The sequence below is a fragment of the Sminthopsis crassicaudata genome, chromosome 2 (assembly GCF_048593235.1).
Source record: "Sminthopsis crassicaudata isolate SCR6 chromosome 2, ASM4859323v1, whole genome shotgun sequence".
Lineage (NCBI taxonomy): Eukaryota > Metazoa > Chordata > Mammalia > Dasyuromorphia > Dasyuridae > Sminthopsis > Sminthopsis crassicaudata.
The window spans coordinates 47,396,368-47,413,969 of NC_133618.1; the positions used below are offsets into that span (position 1 = coordinate 47,396,368).

At 35.8% G+C, this 17,602-nt stretch overlaps 1 protein-coding gene across 1 annotated transcript in view; it reads right to left on the bottom strand.

The window, feature by feature from the left end:
• CDH1 (cadherin 1) overlaps positions 1 to 17,602 on the bottom strand; it is a 64,503-nt gene that overhangs the window by 8,496 nt on the left and 38,405 nt on the right. The window contains exons 3-10 of the mRNA XM_074286128.1: positions 14,826 to 15,067; positions 8,392 to 8,535; positions 8,106 to 8,261; positions 7,062 to 7,206; positions 4,465 to 4,637; positions 3,721 to 3,849; positions 2,809 to 2,991; positions 2,381 to 2,625 (exon numbers count right to left, since the gene is read on the bottom strand). Coding sequence (XP_074142229.1) covers positions 2,381 to 2,625; positions 2,809 to 2,991; positions 3,721 to 3,849; positions 4,465 to 4,637; positions 7,062 to 7,206; positions 8,106 to 8,261; positions 8,392 to 8,535; positions 14,826 to 15,067 — 1,417 coding nt within the window. The remainder of the gene's footprint in view (positions 1 to 2,380; positions 2,626 to 2,808; positions 2,992 to 3,720; positions 3,850 to 4,464; positions 4,638 to 7,061; positions 7,207 to 8,105; positions 8,262 to 8,391; positions 8,536 to 14,825; positions 15,068 to 17,602) is intronic.

The window sequence follows — 17,602 nt, forward strand, 5'->3', positions numbered from 1 at the left end:
AGTTCAAAGATAAGACTTAGTGTCTAGGTTTATTTGCACACTTAAAATCTTTCTCTCTTTAAAAAAACAAACAACAACAACAACAACAACAAAAAAAACCCACATAAAAAATACATTACTCTAATTTAATACAAGACAAACTCTCCATCCACTATGTCATAATGTCTTTCACATCTACATCTCTACAGTGGGTTAATGGATACAGAAGTAAGTAAATACAAATAAGCCACCATACCAAAGTAGAGTCAATTTCTAACAAGTTCTATCAAGTTGTAAAACAAAAGCTAAGCTCCATCTATGGAAAAACAGTATAAAACCCCTTAGAGCCTATGGATCTCATTCCAGAACTAGTTTTTAAAAGATGGAGTTCCTACGATGAAACATTATATATCTCCTGACAGGTGATGGACTCAGCTGTCAATTTTTTTTTTTTTTTTTTTTTTTTTTTTAGTTGGGGGGAAGGAGACAGGTAGCCAGTGCAGGAATTTATTTTGTATGACTCTCCATGTTGGGGTAGAGGGAGGTGGGAGACAGAGTGGGAATGGGTCACCGGGACAAAAATATGCTGATTTCAGCCTATCTTAACCACCGCAAAACAAATATCACCTAATACCACACAGCAAACACTGCATTCCAAATGTTATTTACCCGGGTTACACAATGGTGACCTTAAAAAACAAAAACAAACTTCATTTATGTTAACACTTAAAAGGCACAAACTTTTTATGGGAAGCCATCTTTGTGAAGTTTAGCTAATCAACTCAAAATTGATGTCTCTCAGATTATTGGTAGATACCACAACTGTCTTAAAAGATGTCTCTCCAAATGGTTTTCCAGCTTCAAAGACCAGAGGGACATTAAGACATCAGGACATTGAGATATGGAAAAGAACTCAGCCTGTTACGTAGTTTAATGGGGAGCCTTTTGGGGATTCTTTTGGGCTTAAGAGTTTTTTCTTTTAAGAATCCCAGAGTACGGCAGGTAGTTGATGGAGAAGGTACAATTCTGAGTCTGCAGTTGGGAGTAACTTGGTCTCAGACACAATATTCCTGTATTCCTCCTACTCCCTTTTCCCCTTCATGGTACTTTCTATACTACAAAGAACTTTATATACATTATTTCATTATATCCTTTTTTTTCCCCCTCCACTGAGGCAAGTGGGGTTAAGTGTTATGCCCAGGGTCACACAGCTAGGAAGTGTTAAGTGTCTGAGACCATATTTGAACTCAGGGCCTCCTGACTTCACCACCTAAATGCCCCCATTATGTCCTTACAATAATCTAGATCATAAAATAAATAAATGAATAGAAAAATTTGAGAATCCCTGAATTTGGATGGAAAAAAATTACTTCCTTACTTCACTATAACTTATTTCCATTATAATGCTATGTATGTTATTTCAGACATTTAACATTTTTCTGATGAGATCCATAGATTTCATATGTAAAGGAGTCCATAATATTAAAAAAAAAAAAAAAAAAAAGTTAATTCTATAATCATAGGGAAAAAATGCTCTCAATCACTAATGATTAGAGAAACACAGAAATGATTCAAGTGTTCTGGAAAGCAATTTGGAACTATGCCCAAAGGGCTATTAAACTGTGCATACCCTTTGGCCCAGCAGTGTCATTACTGGGTCTGTATCCCAAGAAAATCATAAAGGAGAGAAAAGGACCTATATGTGCAAAAATATTTATAGCAGCTCTTTTTGTGCTAATAGAATTGGAAACTGAACAGATGCCCATTACTTGGGGAATGGCTAAATAAGCTGTGGTACATTAAGGTAATGGAATATTATTCTTCTATAAAAATGATGAACAAGCTGATTTAGGGAAGGCCTGGAAAGATTTACATGAACTGATGCTGAGCGAAACAAGCAGAACCAGGAAAACATTATACATAATAACAGTAAGATTGTGCAATGATCAACTATGAAAGACTCAGTTCTTCTCAGTGGTTCAGTGATCCAAAGCAATCCCAATAGACTTTGGAAAGAAAGTGCCATCTGCACTCAGAACAAAAACTAAGTCTGAATGTAAATCAATAGATGCAATGTACACTTTTTTTATCTTTTTTCCCCCTCTCTCCTTCATGGTTTTTCCCTTTTATACTGATCTTTCTTCCCAACATGATTCACAAAACAATGTGCATCAAAATAAAATAATTGAAAAAATGCTTGGTCTAGAATATAACTTCCATTACACAGATAAGACTAACTTGCTTATAGCAAATGATCAAGCCAGAACTAGAAACTAGGGGATTTCCTAAATGTTAATTCTAGTGCTCTTCCATTTTTAGCAAAATTTAATCTATTAATATGCAAAATAACTTGGTTATCACAAACAGATGTGTGAGTGTGTGTATTGTTTTTCACTCTTACGTTATTTTCTGAGTCATAAACTTGTCGGGATCCTGTGCAGTGTAGGCTGTAATTTTCTTGCCTACTTCAAAATCCTCTGGAATCTCCAATTTCATAACCGGTGGCATAAAGACCGGCGCTTCGTTCACATCCAAGACATCCACAGTGACTGTGGCCGTGGAGGTAGGGAGGGTGACAGCAAATGGAACCTCATTCACTACTGTTACATGAAGAATGTATTGTTGTTTGGTCTCAAAATCCAAACCCTGAAAAATAAAAATAGAGAAACATTAAAATGACTTTTTATTGGAAAATAGAATTTACCTGGAATTAACAAAAATGACAACGGAAACCCCCTCCAAATCTGAGGCTAATAAAATCAGATTAGAAAACAACCCAGAGCCACCTTCTATTTTCTTCGCCCATTGCCCCACACATCACACACAAACCTTGGCCGTTTTCAAAATTCCTTCATTGGTTTCGGGGTCGGTGGTAACAACAAAGAGACCCTTTTCATCATTTTGGACAGAATAGACTGCACTCCATGCTGGGGTATTAGGAACATCTGCATCGGTCACTTTCAGCGTTGTAATGACTGCGTTCACTTCATTCTCGGGCACGGTACCCACATACTGCAAAGCAGAGAACCCGGTCACTTATGAAATACTGAGCTTGAACACTGCCGGAGGGAAAGTCTCAAAAATATGAGCCCAGTCTTCAGAGATATCCACCCAAGCAGATACAGGAATAAGCTATCCATGAAAGTTAATGCTTGGATTAAAATAGCTCACTACCTTGAGGTTACTTCTCACCCTCCCATGTAGCCCCAGAATCCAATTGAGAGGAACCAGGCTCTAAGCCTAAGCCCCCCATGAAACACCAATGGTGGAACAAGGTTCATAGCCTGACTAGATCACTTGTGACTTCCAGGATCTTGGACAGCTCACATGGACTTCCCTACGCCTCAGATGCTTATCTATCAAGTGAAAACTCTATTCTTTCCAGTGCTAAATCTGGATTCCAACAAATGGCTGCCCTTAAGCCCTGAGAATTCACCTAAGGCTTCCATCTTGAGATAGATTTAATAATTAGGAAATTCTTCCTTATTCTAGCTTAAAATGTCCTCTGTAACTTGCAATTTGTCCCAATTACTTGAGGTCAAGTGGAACAAATCCAAACTACCTGCAACCTGACAATATTGGAAGATAGGGCTCGTATCACAATATGCACGTGTACATGTACATAGATATGTGCATACACTGCACAAACTTCTCCAGTTCTGTCAGTGATTTTGTGTTGACATTTACATACAAAGTACTGGGAATATCCCAATCTACAACCATGAGGGTCTCCAGATTTACCGTAGTTGGGTTGAAGATAGGGGGATTGTCATTTGTATCCATGACTGTAATCACTGCTGTGGCCGTGGTACTTAAACCTTCCCCATCCATGTCAGCAGCTTGGACAATCAGTGTATATTCTGGGATGCTCTATAAAACAAACATGCAGGAATTAGGATTCCACCAGCATTCCATATAGCAGGCCAAATATTTTCTGAAAACATTTGATATATGTCAGGGAATACATTCATTGAGCTTGAAGAGAGAGCAAAGAGCCATACCATTCTTCTTAAAAAATCATATTGGGGCTCCATGGGGATTCCATTTGGCCCTGGGGATCTGGATTAATTGGCATCTGACCCTCAACAACCAAACTCTTTAATTATGCTCTGAAAATTTAGATTTATCTCTCTGGATTTTAATACATCAAAACAATCAAAGAATGGAGAGGCAGACCTAAGGAATAGAGCAAGGAAATTGGGGCCATCTCGGATTTTTGCCATGACTGAAGGCAGACAAAGAATGATTAAACCTATTCCCAACCCAGAAGAATGGCATCCATGGCAGAGGCCCAGTCACCCTGATGAATATGGTGATAAGACCTCTGTTCCTGGAGGCCAAATTCCCCAATTTCGGTCTGCTCTGAAATCAGTTAATAGTTCTCTCTAAGCACTAATTAATTACTCACACCTGAGAACTTCAGGAGAACTTTAAATTGAGAGCTAGCTCTCAGAAACACTGTTGGCTGTGACAACCGACACTGACCTCTCTGTCCAGACCAGTTGTGACCACACTGATGACTCCAGTTGCCCGGTTAATGGTGAACATACTATCATGGGGTAACGTGGGTTCCTGGCTGAGAATGGAATAAGCAATCACAGCATTGTAGGTATTAATATCATCCTTATCAGTGGCTGACACCTGCATCACAGAAGTACCTAGAAATTTAAAAAGAGGAGTTTAAGACTCAGGTACTATTCAGGAAGCAATAAGATATCCGGGCAACATTCACCTTCATCAATGGAAACCTTAAGTAGAGGTAAAAAACAAAAAGGTCTAAGAATATGATTAGATGTACTATTCTCTAATTCCTACAAATGAAACTAGCAGACCATTGTAAAAATCAAATTTGTATAATTTTTTAAAAATTAACAAAAAATTTTTTATTTAGGGCTGATAGGATTGTTTTAAATTTTATCTGAATGTTTTGTTACTAAGCTCAGAATTATTATTACTTATTTTTTTGCTATTGGGGTTAAGTGACTTGCCCAGGATCACACAGCTAGGAAGTATTAAGTGTCTGAGGTCAAATTTGAACCCAGGTCCTCCTGACTTCAAGGCTGGTGCTCTATTTACTGCACCACCTAGCTGCCCCCTAAACTCTAATGCAATGGACTAGTTATCTTTCCTTTCATAAAAGATTTGAGCCTCAGCTCCCAGAATGAATAACAAGAACCAAAATAGATGTGAGGATGTGTGAGACTTTGCTAGCCATTAATTGTTTGGAGAAAATAAGATTCTTCAGGGCAGGGACTATTTTTAAAAATATGCTCAGTAATTTCATCTGTAGGAAGCTCCATTGTGGAAACTTTTTCATCCAGTGTAGATCAGTAATTGATTAGTTACTTGGAGGCACTGAGAAGTTAAGCCCATAATCCCACAGCTAATATGAGCCAAGAAACAAAACCAGAATCAGCAAAATTCCCTCTCGTAGGGGTAGATTAATTAATGCTTGATGACTGAACAATCTTTTTTGTGGCATCTAAAGATGAGAATTTATCCATCTGAAGGGTCAGTTTTAGTGGGCTGCTTTTAACCCCATAAAATCTGTTCATGACTTAATATGAAAAACTATGCATCTTTCTGGGTTTTTCAGGGGAGTATGTTAGTAACTGCCTGATTTTTACTCTAACATAACTTTAATTTCTATTAATATAGACATTCAAACCAGAAACATATTGAAAACAAAACAAAAGCTAAGTAAATAAATAAAAAGTGATAACCATAGAAGTATTTCTTATCTATCCTAAAAGAAACATGATATAGTATTAATTGTCCCACTGGGGAGGAAAAAGGGGAGTTGCATAAAAAGATGTGAGCTCAGGTGTTTTTAATAATTTTTTTTTTTTTTTGGTTTTTCATATATACACTGACCCTCAATTTATCAATTATAGATTGGCATGAGATGAGGGTTTTTTTATATGGCGTTCATATCACATCTGGAAAAAAACCAAAAAACTGAATCCATAGGACCCAGATGTAGATTTTAAGTCAATAGCACTTAATGTCCTTGTTTTCATAGGACCTTGCCGTTGCCTGTATTTAACATAGAATTATTGTCATTTCTAACTACACAATCCTTTTATTCACTTCCTTTATACCATCATTTCCTGTACCTGTGATTTTCTTCATTTCTAACTGATTCTTAGGGTTAGGGTTCCCTAACATTATACTCTAATTTGCTAGTCCATTCCCTAATGATTGGGACACTAAACTAATTTCATTTCATCATACCATGCATGACATGCATTTAATTGTCATTTTATCTTTGTCAATAAGTCCCTGATTGTTTTAATCTGCATTTGTAATTTTTAATTTATTTTATTTTCCTTTTTTCAGTTTCTTTTTCCCCAATGCATTCCATTTATATCTTAGTTCCCGTACTATTAAAGAAAGGTTCAAGAGAACACTGCACACAGGAACAAGAAGATTATGTGAGATTATATGATGAGGTGATTCAAGACAATTCCAATAGACTTGTGATGGAAAGTGCCATCCACATCCAGAGTGAGAACTATGGAGACTGAATGTGGATCAAAGCATAGCATTTTCACTTTTTTTTTTGGTTCTTGTTTGTTTATTTGTTTGTTTTTTGGGGAGGGTCTGATTTTTCTTGAGCAGCATGATGAATATGGAAATGCATTTAAAAGAATTACACAAGTTTAAGCCACATAGGATTGTTTACTTTCTTAAGGGAGCAGGGAGAAATTTTTGAAAGCTTTTGCAAAGGTGAATGTAAAAAAAAACAAAACTATTTTCCATGTATTTGGACAAATAAAAAGCAATAAAAAATAAAATTAAAAATAATTTCTTATTTTTAAAGTATCTTTTACACTTAGGATGTGAGAATTATCAAAAAAAATTTTAAAATATCAAAAAATACTTTAATTTTGTTCTAAATGTATTTTGAAAAATTGTTGCACATCAACTCTTTTTATAATCAAACTTGTCTATTAGATCTTTGGATTAATGGATTAATAATTTATCCTCTCTGCAGGGAGGGAAAGATATAACAGCCTCTTTTATTACATTGAGATTTTTGTTAATTCATTTGGAATTTGTCCTCTTTTTTAAAAAATTACCTGGATGAGCTCCTTCCATCACAGACCCTTTGAAGACCGCCTGTGTAAACTCGGGACGATTGTCATTCTGATCTGTTACTCTAATCACTATTTCCATTGGATCCTCCACAGGTTGTCCATTTGAAGACACAGCATGGGAGTAAAGCTGTAAATTCCAAGTGAGAGAGTCACATGGGGTCTGAGAATGAGGGGGAAAGGGCAATACAAATACAGAATCGCTAAAAGGGTTCTCTCTAATCTTCTCTCACTCTGGCAGCAAAAAAAAAAAAAAAAAAAAAATCCTCCCTATCAATAAAGCAATTAGTTTTAAATAAATTATTGCTAATACCAGGCATTTAAACAGCCTCCCACTTTTTCTTACTATACAAGAAGAAATCTAGATCCCTAAAATGTTCCGAGCATCTTAGGTTTACTTCCTACTAAAAAAAAATAATTCATGCAGTACCTTTTGGCTAAGTTTGTGATGAGCTTCTAAGAAGCAAGCTAGCCTGATCTCTGGGTAACAAACCCACATGGGGCCTATACTCAAAGACCTAATTTGCTATGAACAGAAGGGAAAGAGGGGGAGGAAGGGAGTGAGAGAGAAGGAAGGAGAGATAGAGTGTGAAAGAGACAGATAGAAAAAGAAACAGAGAAACACACAGACATAGAGATAGAAGGATATTAAACGACTTGCGTGAATCAAATAGCTAATAACTGAGGTAAGAATGGAACTCAGATTTTTTTGTGCTCTTATGTTACACCACAATTATTGGATTGTAAAGTCCTTTTTGCCTCTTTTTATATCCCCAGCCCTAAGCACATTGCCTGGCACATAACAGGCATTTAATGAAGGTTTAGTGATTGAATTATAGGGGAATTCTAAATTGCTGACCCAAAATATTTAGAAAAACAGAATAATGAGGCAGCTACATGGCTCAGTGAACACAGCACTGGCCCTAAAGTCCGGAGCCTCTGAACTCAATCCCAATTGCCTCCTACACACAAAAAGAAAAATCAAAAACAAGAAGTTATTTCTACTGAAATGATCCTGGAGGAACTCACGATGTAACTGGGAATGTCTTCTCTGTCCAAAGGCGCTGTCACTTTCAGGATCCCCGTTTCTCTTTCAATAATAAAGACCCCTTGTGGAGGCTCATCTGCTCCTTGGCCTGTGATGCTGTAGAAAACTTTTGTTTCTTTATCTCTGTTGGATTTGATCTAAAGACAACCAGAAAGAGTCTTTTAAGCCACAGGGAATGAAATTCTCTCATTCATCAACAATTTCCTTTGCTATTTCTTCATGGTAAAACAACTCTCCACCCATGCCCATAAAAACTTCCCTCCATACCTGAACCAACATTTTAGGGAATGGACCCCTCTCATTTTCTGGGCAGCTAATAGGAGGAATAACCCAGTCTCTCTTCTGCCTCTTATGACTAGGGCGGAGAGGAGGAAAAGTCATCACTTCTCTTTGTTCTTCTGGGAGAGATTGCTGAAACGACAGATATTTCAAAGAGCCGTCAAGCAAGATGCAAGCCGGAAGGTTAACAATCTAAACTTATAATGAATACCATGTTCTCTGGCTTTCTTTTCCATTTTCTTCAATGACATCCATCCTAGTAAGAAGGACCTTAGATCTGATCTAATTAAATTTCACACACAGCTCTTGCTGTGACTGATATTATTCTAGGGCATCTGTAAATAACACCTTCTACTCTGGGAAGGCACACAACATAAACTCTTCCTTAGTTCTTTTATGGGACTCTTGAAGCTCTTATCGTGAAAAACATGATGACTAAGAAGTCTTCAAATGAATGAATAAGATTTGCTCCTGCTCCTACTGTTAAACGTTTCCAGATCAAATAATCCTGCTTAACCAAGGAGATTTGTCCTAAAAGGAACAACAAAAAAGAATATGATCAATGATTACAAAATCAAAGCATTCTGACAACTGCTCAATAGCTTCCCAGCTTTGTAAAATGAATGCTTTCTTTGTGAAGGATAGAAAATGGGGTGGGAAATAATGAGTTCAGGAAAAACAGGAAACGAGCAGAATCAAGACATTGTTGTATATAGTAACAGCAATATTGTTTTAAGAATGACTTTGAAGATATGAATAATTTTCTGATGAAGAAATTAAACCCATTTCTAATCATATGAAAAAATGCTAAGTCACTATTAGAGAAATACAAATTAAGACAACTCTGAAGTACCACTTCACATCTCTCAGAATGATTAACATGATAGGAAAAGATAATGATCTGATGTTGAAGAGGACATGGGAAAACTAGGACACTAATGCATTATTGGTGGAGTTGTGAAATGATCCAACTCTTTTGGAAAGCAATTTGAGGTTGTGCCCAAAGGGCTATCAAGCTGTGATGCCCTTTGATCCAGCAGAGTCCCAGAGAAATCATAATTCATATGTACAAAACTGTTTGTGGCCCTTTTTGTAGTGGCAAGAAACTAGAAATTGAGTGGATGCCCATCAGCTGGGGAATGGCTGAATAAGTTATAGTACATAAATGCTATAGAATACTATTGTTCTATAAGAAATGATCAGCAGGATGATTTCAGAGAGGCCTGGAGAGACTTACATGAACTGATGCTGAGTGAAGTGAATAGAACACCAAGACAACATTGTACACAGCAACAGATTATGTGATGATCATTTCTGATGGACGTGGCTCTTTTAAACAGCGAGGTGATTCAGACCAGTTCCAATGGTCTTGTGATGAAAAGAGCCATCTACACCCAGAGAGAGGACTGTGGGAACTGAGTGTGGATCACAACATAGCATTTTCACCTTTTTTGTTATTGTTTGCTTTTTTTTTTCCTTTTTGACCTGAATTTTCTTGTGCAGTGAAATAAATGTGGAAATATGTATAGAATTGCACATGTTTAACTATATTGGATCTCTTGCTGTCTAGGGAAGGAGAGTGGGAGGAAAGAAGGGAGAAAAATTTGGTACACAAGGGTAAACATTGAAAACTACCTTGGCATACATTTTGAAAATAAAAAGCTATTCTTTAAAAAAAGAAAGGACAAGTCAATTTCAGAAAAGCCTGGAAAAACTTACATCAACAAAAATTGTACCCTCTATGTGGATAATCAACTGTGTATTGGCTCTTCTCAACAATGAGGTGATTTAAGGCAATTTCAATAGACTTGGGATGGAAAATGCCATCTGAACCCAGAGAAGGAACTTTGGAGACTGAATATGGATCAAAGCATAGTATGTGCAACTTCTGTTTATTGTGTTTTTCTTTCTCATGTTTTTTTCCCCTTTTGGTCTTTTTTTTTTTTTTTTCCACACAACAAATATGGAAATACATTTTTTAAAATTGCACATATTTTATCTATATGAGATTGCTTGCTGCCTTGGGTAGTGAGGTAAGGGAGGAAGGGAGAAAAATATGGAAAACAAAGTCTTATAAATATGAAGTTTCAAAACTATCTTTATATATATTTGGAAAAAAACAATTTTAAAAATAACTTTGAATAATAAGTTACTTTGACTATTATAAATGCCCAAATTGGCTATAAAACTCATATGAAGACATTCTCTGTATCCAGAGAAAGAACTGATAAATATAATTATAAAATAATTTACATATGCATTCATTTGTATCAAATAGAAACCTTAGGTTGAGAGGGGAGGGGAAAGGGGGAAAAGAAATTTATATAACTTATATTTAAAAGGAATAGCAAGTTGTACATAATAGATTTGTAGTTTCATATGCAATTTTTTTTATTATACTATGTTATGGAAATTGCTTAATTCCATAAATGGGAAAAAAGAAAAGAAAAGAAACGGGAAAAATTGGATGTGTAACTAAGATATTTGGTAGAGAAAGTTGTAAATCAAGATTTTAAGAGGGCAGAAAATTGACTAAATCTAATCAGAAATAGGGACAAAAGTAAAACTTTAATCACATTGCTTGCTGTCTTGGGAAAGGAGGTGGTAAAGGAAGGAGGAAGGAGAAAAATTTGAACTCTAAATCTTACAAAAATGAATGTTGAAACATATATAATTTCGAAAAATAAATAAAATGTTATTGAAATATAATAAATAAAGCCTTATACTTGGGGGCTCAATAAAATTATTTTCACAAATGAACTATGGGAAAGGTATGTTTTAATGCATTTTCTCACCCTTAAAAATTTCTGAGTGGTTATGCTAGCGCAATTTTTAAAATATTTAAAGAATCAATTTTTATCTCAGAAGGGTAAAAGGGAAAATTCCAAAGGACATCAAAGGAAGATTACAGAGATTACAAACAGTATTGTTTTTTTTTTAAAGGAAATGACTAAGAACCAGTAACTATTAACTCACATTCCTACTTTCTCACACAAATTTCATAGAGATACCAACTATCTCTGTACAATGAGACTTTTGAATTCTTGATGAGAAGGAAGCAAAAATCAAAGAAAAAGATTCACATTCAGATAAATAAAAATAAAACATTAAAGAATCTAGAAATAAATAGGTACTGACCAATTGCTTGAGCAAGTCTATGAGGTATTGGAAAACACTGTAAAAAATGACAGAAAAACTTTGGAAGAATTGTGTGGGCAATGGCAGAGTAAAATTAGAAAAGCTAGGTAAAAAAGTAACATTGTAAAGAAAAAGAACTCAAAGTCCAATACAAACAAATACAGTCCCTGACCCTCAGGCACTTATATTTTATATGGAGGAATATACACTAAGGAAGACAGGGCCAATACCAAAAAGATCATAGATCTATTAAAAATGTCCCAGTGTTTTTTTGACTTAAATCCAGAATCAAAGTTTTTTGTTTACATTTTTTTCTATTTCTCTTAACAAAAGAAATACTGTTGAGAACAAAAGTACAAAACAAAAATACATCAATAAAAATTAAAGGAAAAAAAATTAGTAGATTCCTTTAGATTTGGTCTTTGGGGAATATTATTGTGCTATTAAAAAAAAAAAAATGACACCAGATTTCAGATAGACCTTGAAAGACTTATATGAACTGATGTAAAGTAAAGTGAGCTGAACTAGGAGAACATCATACACAGTAATAGCAATATTGTATGACAGCCAACTGTGAATGACTTGGATATTCTCAGCAATACAGTGATCCAAGAAAACTTCCAAATACAATGAAAAAATTCTATCCACCCAGCATACTGAGACCAAAGCATACTTTTTTCTTTCCTTTTTTTTTTTTTTTTTTTGTGGCATTTGTTGGATTTTGAGCTATGTTTTCTAACATGACTAATGAAAATCTTTTGCAAGATTGCACATGTATAACCCGTATGAAATTGTTTGCCTCTGGAGGGAGGGGAAAAAAGATTTTGAAATTCAAAATTGTAAGAATTGTTTTGACCTGTTTTGAAAAAAATACAATATTAAAGGGGAAAAAAAGACCTGGTTTCTGGACCAGCAATTACAGAAAATCTTTCCTGATCCCCTTACTTAGTGTTTCTATCGCCTCAACTCACTTTATATTATTTATCTGTTTACTCAAGTGTATTGCCTAGTAGGTTGTTCCATGAGGGCAGGAACTATATTGGAAGGTAAACATATAGTTCCTGCCCAATGTTCAGTATTATGCAAAAACTCAAAAGATTTTTAAGAATAATTACTCACCTAATATCCTCTTCCTATAACTACCATTATTTCTAAGTGATCATGGGAAATAAGTAAAGCTGAGATATTGATCTGCCTAGGGCACCTTCAATTTATGACTCAGTGTTCATATTGAGAATAGTTCATTTAAAGCAAAGGCCTGGACACTGGATCTTGTGCCAGTACAGATCAATACCCTGGCTTTTTTTCCCTTGTACCCTCAAACATGGGTGAGTCAGTATAGATAGATGAGCATAAATCCAATAATATGACTGAAAAGTCCGAGGGTGGTCTCTGATGGTAGAGCAATACTGTCCCATTCCTATTGGCATCTTAATGTGTGAAATGAAGGAAGAAAAATAGTCAGTTAATGAAATGCAACAAGCTCATTTAAATCCATAGAAATTAGATCAAACCAGGTAGGGAAAAATCTAACACAACCACAGGACAAATCTGGTAAATTTAGATACAAGTGAGCAACAGAAAAGATTGGTGGTAGAGGAAGAATGGGATGACAGGATCAGAAGCACCAATGGTAATGTGGTACCACTCAAGTTCTCCTTCCTCTATCCCTTTCCCAAAATGGGGAACCAAAACACCAAAGAGTTAGTAAGTTCCTAATATCAAGTTTTCTATGAGAAAAGAAGGAAGTAATCTAAAATGGGACTTGGATATCAAGTCATACATAAGCTATATTCCCTGAGTTCAAAAAAACCCCCACAGGTTTCTGGTACCAAATGCCAGCCGAGGCTAGAATCTAGCCCAGAACCTATTCTTGTTTGAAATCATAATCTCCCAGATTTAACCTTTGCCAGCTTCCCTAGTAAGTCCTTGGGTTCTCTAAGTACTAACTACTTATCCACAAAAGATTCATAATAAAGATAATAAATTGTGGAAGGAAGATGGCACAATCACAGATTTAGAGCTAGAAGGGACATCAGACATCTTTAAATTCAGGTCTTTATCATCATCTCCTTAACTTACTGCAACAGTCTCCTTGTCTTCAATCACCTAAAATGAGCTTTGAAGCTTTTCTCCACTCTTCCATTCATCCCTCCGACACAGCAAGTAACATGTTTCTAAAGCATAGATAGGACTGTGCTATTCCTGTGCTCAGTAAACTTGTAGCTCCCTATTACTCCCTCTAGGATCCAAATACAAATGCCTCAGTTTGCCACATTGAGTCCCTTGTAACCTGACTCCAATATACCTTTGCAGGTTTGCTCATACATATCACTCTCCTTCATCCAATCTAAGGTGCAACTGAGAAGCATCAAATTCTCAGCTGACAGCCATAATACAAACTCATTTATTTCCTTGCCACCATCCTCCCCTCCCTCCCTCAAACATGACTTAAACAGACTGTCATAGATATTACAGTTCTTGCTCAATGGGCAGGGGGAGAATCTGAAACTGAAAATTAAAAAATATCAAAAAAAAGTAATTGGTGACTTTCACAGAGTGAAATCCAGGTTCAGTGAGAACCATGGAAACTAAATGTGAATCAAAGAATTATTTGTTTTGTTTGTTTCCTTGTTTTTTCCCCTTTTGGTCTGATTTTTCTTGAACAGCATGATGAATATGGAAATATGTTTGGAAGAATTGCACATGTTTAACCTACATCAGATTGCTTGCTGTCTAGGGGAGGGGGAAGAGGGAAAAACTTTGGAATGCAAGATTTTGCAAAGGTGAATGTTGAAAGCTATATGTAATTGAGAAATAAAGAATACAATAAAATATCTAATTCACTTGTGGTTATCTAAATCAATATATAACCCACAGGGAATCTAATTCTCTATGAGTTTGACTCTACTGGCAGTCAAACTAGACTTATTGCTACTGCTCACATAGGACATTCTATCACTTGCATCTACCACCTTACCAATACTTCCTAAAGTCTCTTTAAAGCTCAAAAACTATTCTATGAGATCTTTGACCTGGTCTCCTTCAACTCCTTCCTCCTTCCTCTCCAAGAATTTTGTGTATTTCCTAGGAGTGGCTGTCTCTTCCTGGAGAATGCAAGTTTGTTGAAGGAATGATGAAACATCCCTAGGATGTCTTGTATAATCCTAGGATGCTTCAGACAAACATGGAAGAAGAATTATTTGTCCAGTATGGAGAATGACGTAAAAAGGTAAGAAATCAGAGTCAATAAAATACCCTCAAAGACAAACCATCCGACATACCTCTACATGCTTGTGTTGATAATGGCGGTGTCGTTGATGGTGGAGTAATGGCTTCTTTAATGTCACTTTGGTTGAGAGTTTTTTGCCTGCAGCATCCCAAGCATAAATATTAAAGCTTGTTTCTAAATTGTAGAGATGTAGAGGCCTCTTGACAACTACAACACCTTCAGGAGTCACTTTGAATCTTGAATCTTCAGGAAAATAGGCATTCAGCTTTCTCCCGGAACAGCTTTCAAAGTTAACTGCAAAAGTGCATACACATCTGATGAGAACTTGTCAGAGCAATATAGAATGTAAGATCCCAAAGGACAGGGCTTGCTTAATTAATTTATTTTTACATCTTTATATCTAGCAGAGTGTCTTTTAATAAAGATTTATTGATTTCTAATAGATGGGACCATAGCCTTCCAGAGGGTCTTGAGTAGAAATAACATTCAATTCATCCATCCATCAAGAACCAAACCTTAATATACTATTTATTACTGGGCAGAAGGGGATACAAACAGTAAAGAGGCTTGTGCTTTTTATTGTTGTTGCTAGCCTTAAGGATAGAACCTAACCCAGAACCTATTCTTGTTTGAAATCATAATCTCCCAGATTTAGCCTTTGCCATCTTCCTTGGTAAGCTCTTAGGTTCTCTAAGTATCAACTATTGATATATACCTTTTATCCAAATAAGATTCATGGTAAAGATAACAAGAGGTTGTGGGAGGACAATGGCAGTTGGAGTTAAGTGATTTGCTCAGGGTCACACAGCTAGTAAGTATACATTGTCTGAGGACATATTTGAACTCAGGTCCTCAAGACTCTAAGACTGGTGTTCTATCCACTTTACCATCTACCTGCCCCAAGAACTTATATTTTTAACTATCAAGATATAGATAGTCTTTGAGATGTTTGAGATACAAGACTTTACACAACTCAAATTTTTCTTGTTCAGTTGATTTTCATTCAAATTTCATTTAGGATTTTCTTGGCAAAAATACTGGAGTGTTTTGCCATTTTCTTCTCTAGCTCAATTTACAGATGAAGAAACTGAGGCAAACAAGATGAAGTGACTTTATGATGGAAATTAAAAGAGACAACATCAGTAATGAAATGCTAAAAAAATTATGATACATGAATGTAATGGAATACTGTTTTGAGATAAAAATTGATAAAGGGAGAAAATTGCTTTAAAGCAAATTAGGAAGACTTATTTTTCTTAATGTTTAGAAGCATATTTTTCCTTCCCATAGGAGAAAAAGGGAAGGAAGAAGCACCTACCACATGCTTGATAAATATTATCTAATTTGGAAATGGGAGAAATAAGAAAACAAATGCATAGTAATTGACTTTTTTAAAAAATGATATTGACTGGAGTCCATCTTTCCATGGACAATGACATAATGTTACATGGTAGATGGAAGCTAAAATAAAAGATCTGGGTTCAAATCCTACCTTTGAGTCATAGTAGCTGTGACCCTACCCAAACACACAGTACCCAAGATGATATCTTTAGACTCTTTGGTTAGAAAATTAGAAATAATGTAATAGAAATAATACAGTGATAGAATTTCCTTCAGGTACCAAAGAAATCACATGGCTGGATCTTATCAACATGGGAGTCCCTAACTGTACGATCCTTATCACTTAACTCCAATTGCCTCCAAACAAACAAGCAAAACCTGGGAGTCCAAAAGTAGGGTTCTTAGTTTCAAAGTTTACTTTTGGTTTTGGTGGGGTTTTGAGGACACTAAAATTTGGGGATTTTATCATGCCTCTATTTTCCCCTCAAAATTGATATTAGGTACTTGTAATTTCTCTATTTTAATTTATGCTAAATCAAACAACTAACAATCTTTTTTATTATTACCTTTCATTTTCAAAATATATACATGGATAATTTTCAACATTCACCCTTACAAAACCCTGTGTCCTAAATTTCCCCCCCTTTTTCCCCCTCTCCCAATGATCCAATATATAACATTCTAATTCTGAGAGCCATTTCCCTTTCTGCTTCCTGGCAGATGCTGAGTATCTTTTTAAATAATAGCTTTTTATTTTCAAAATTCATGCAAAGACGGTTTTCAACATTCACCCTTACAAAACCTTGTATTCTAAATTTTTCTACCTCCCTTCCTCCCCTCCTCTAGACAGCAAGTAATCCAATGTGGGTTAAACATGCTCATGACTGTTTTTAAATAAAATCCCTATGAAAAGTTTTGGCTGCAGTTCCTTTTTTCTCCACTTGGTGTTCCCCTAGGCAATAGTTTGGAAGCCAGAGAACTGTTTCTCTCCAGCCAGAGCAAAAACAAACCTCTCATTTATCCAGTTCCTTCATTTTATTTTATTTTATTTTATTTTACTTTATTTATTTATTTATTTCCTGAGGCTGGGGTTAAGTGATTTGCCCAGGGTCACACAGCTAGGAAGTGTTAAGTGTCTGAGACCACATTTGAACTCGGGTCCTCCTGAATTCAGGGCTGGTGCTCTCTCCATGAGCTTGTGAAAGCCCTGAAACGTTAAGAACTTTGCCAGATTTAAATTCAGAAGACTTAGATTCAAGTTCGGTATTTTCCTCATCACACGCTGCTATTTTGTGATGTTTTTTCCCAATCTGGACGAAAGGATTGACCCAATCCCTTTATTTCATAATCATACTCAACAATGTTTTAGGACCAGCCTCTGGAGGCAAAGACCGTATGGTACCAAGAAAACACTATAGCAGAAAGAAACTGGGATTTGCATCCTACACTAAACCTACTTTTGGGGCTTTTTCCCGCTCTGAAAAGGGG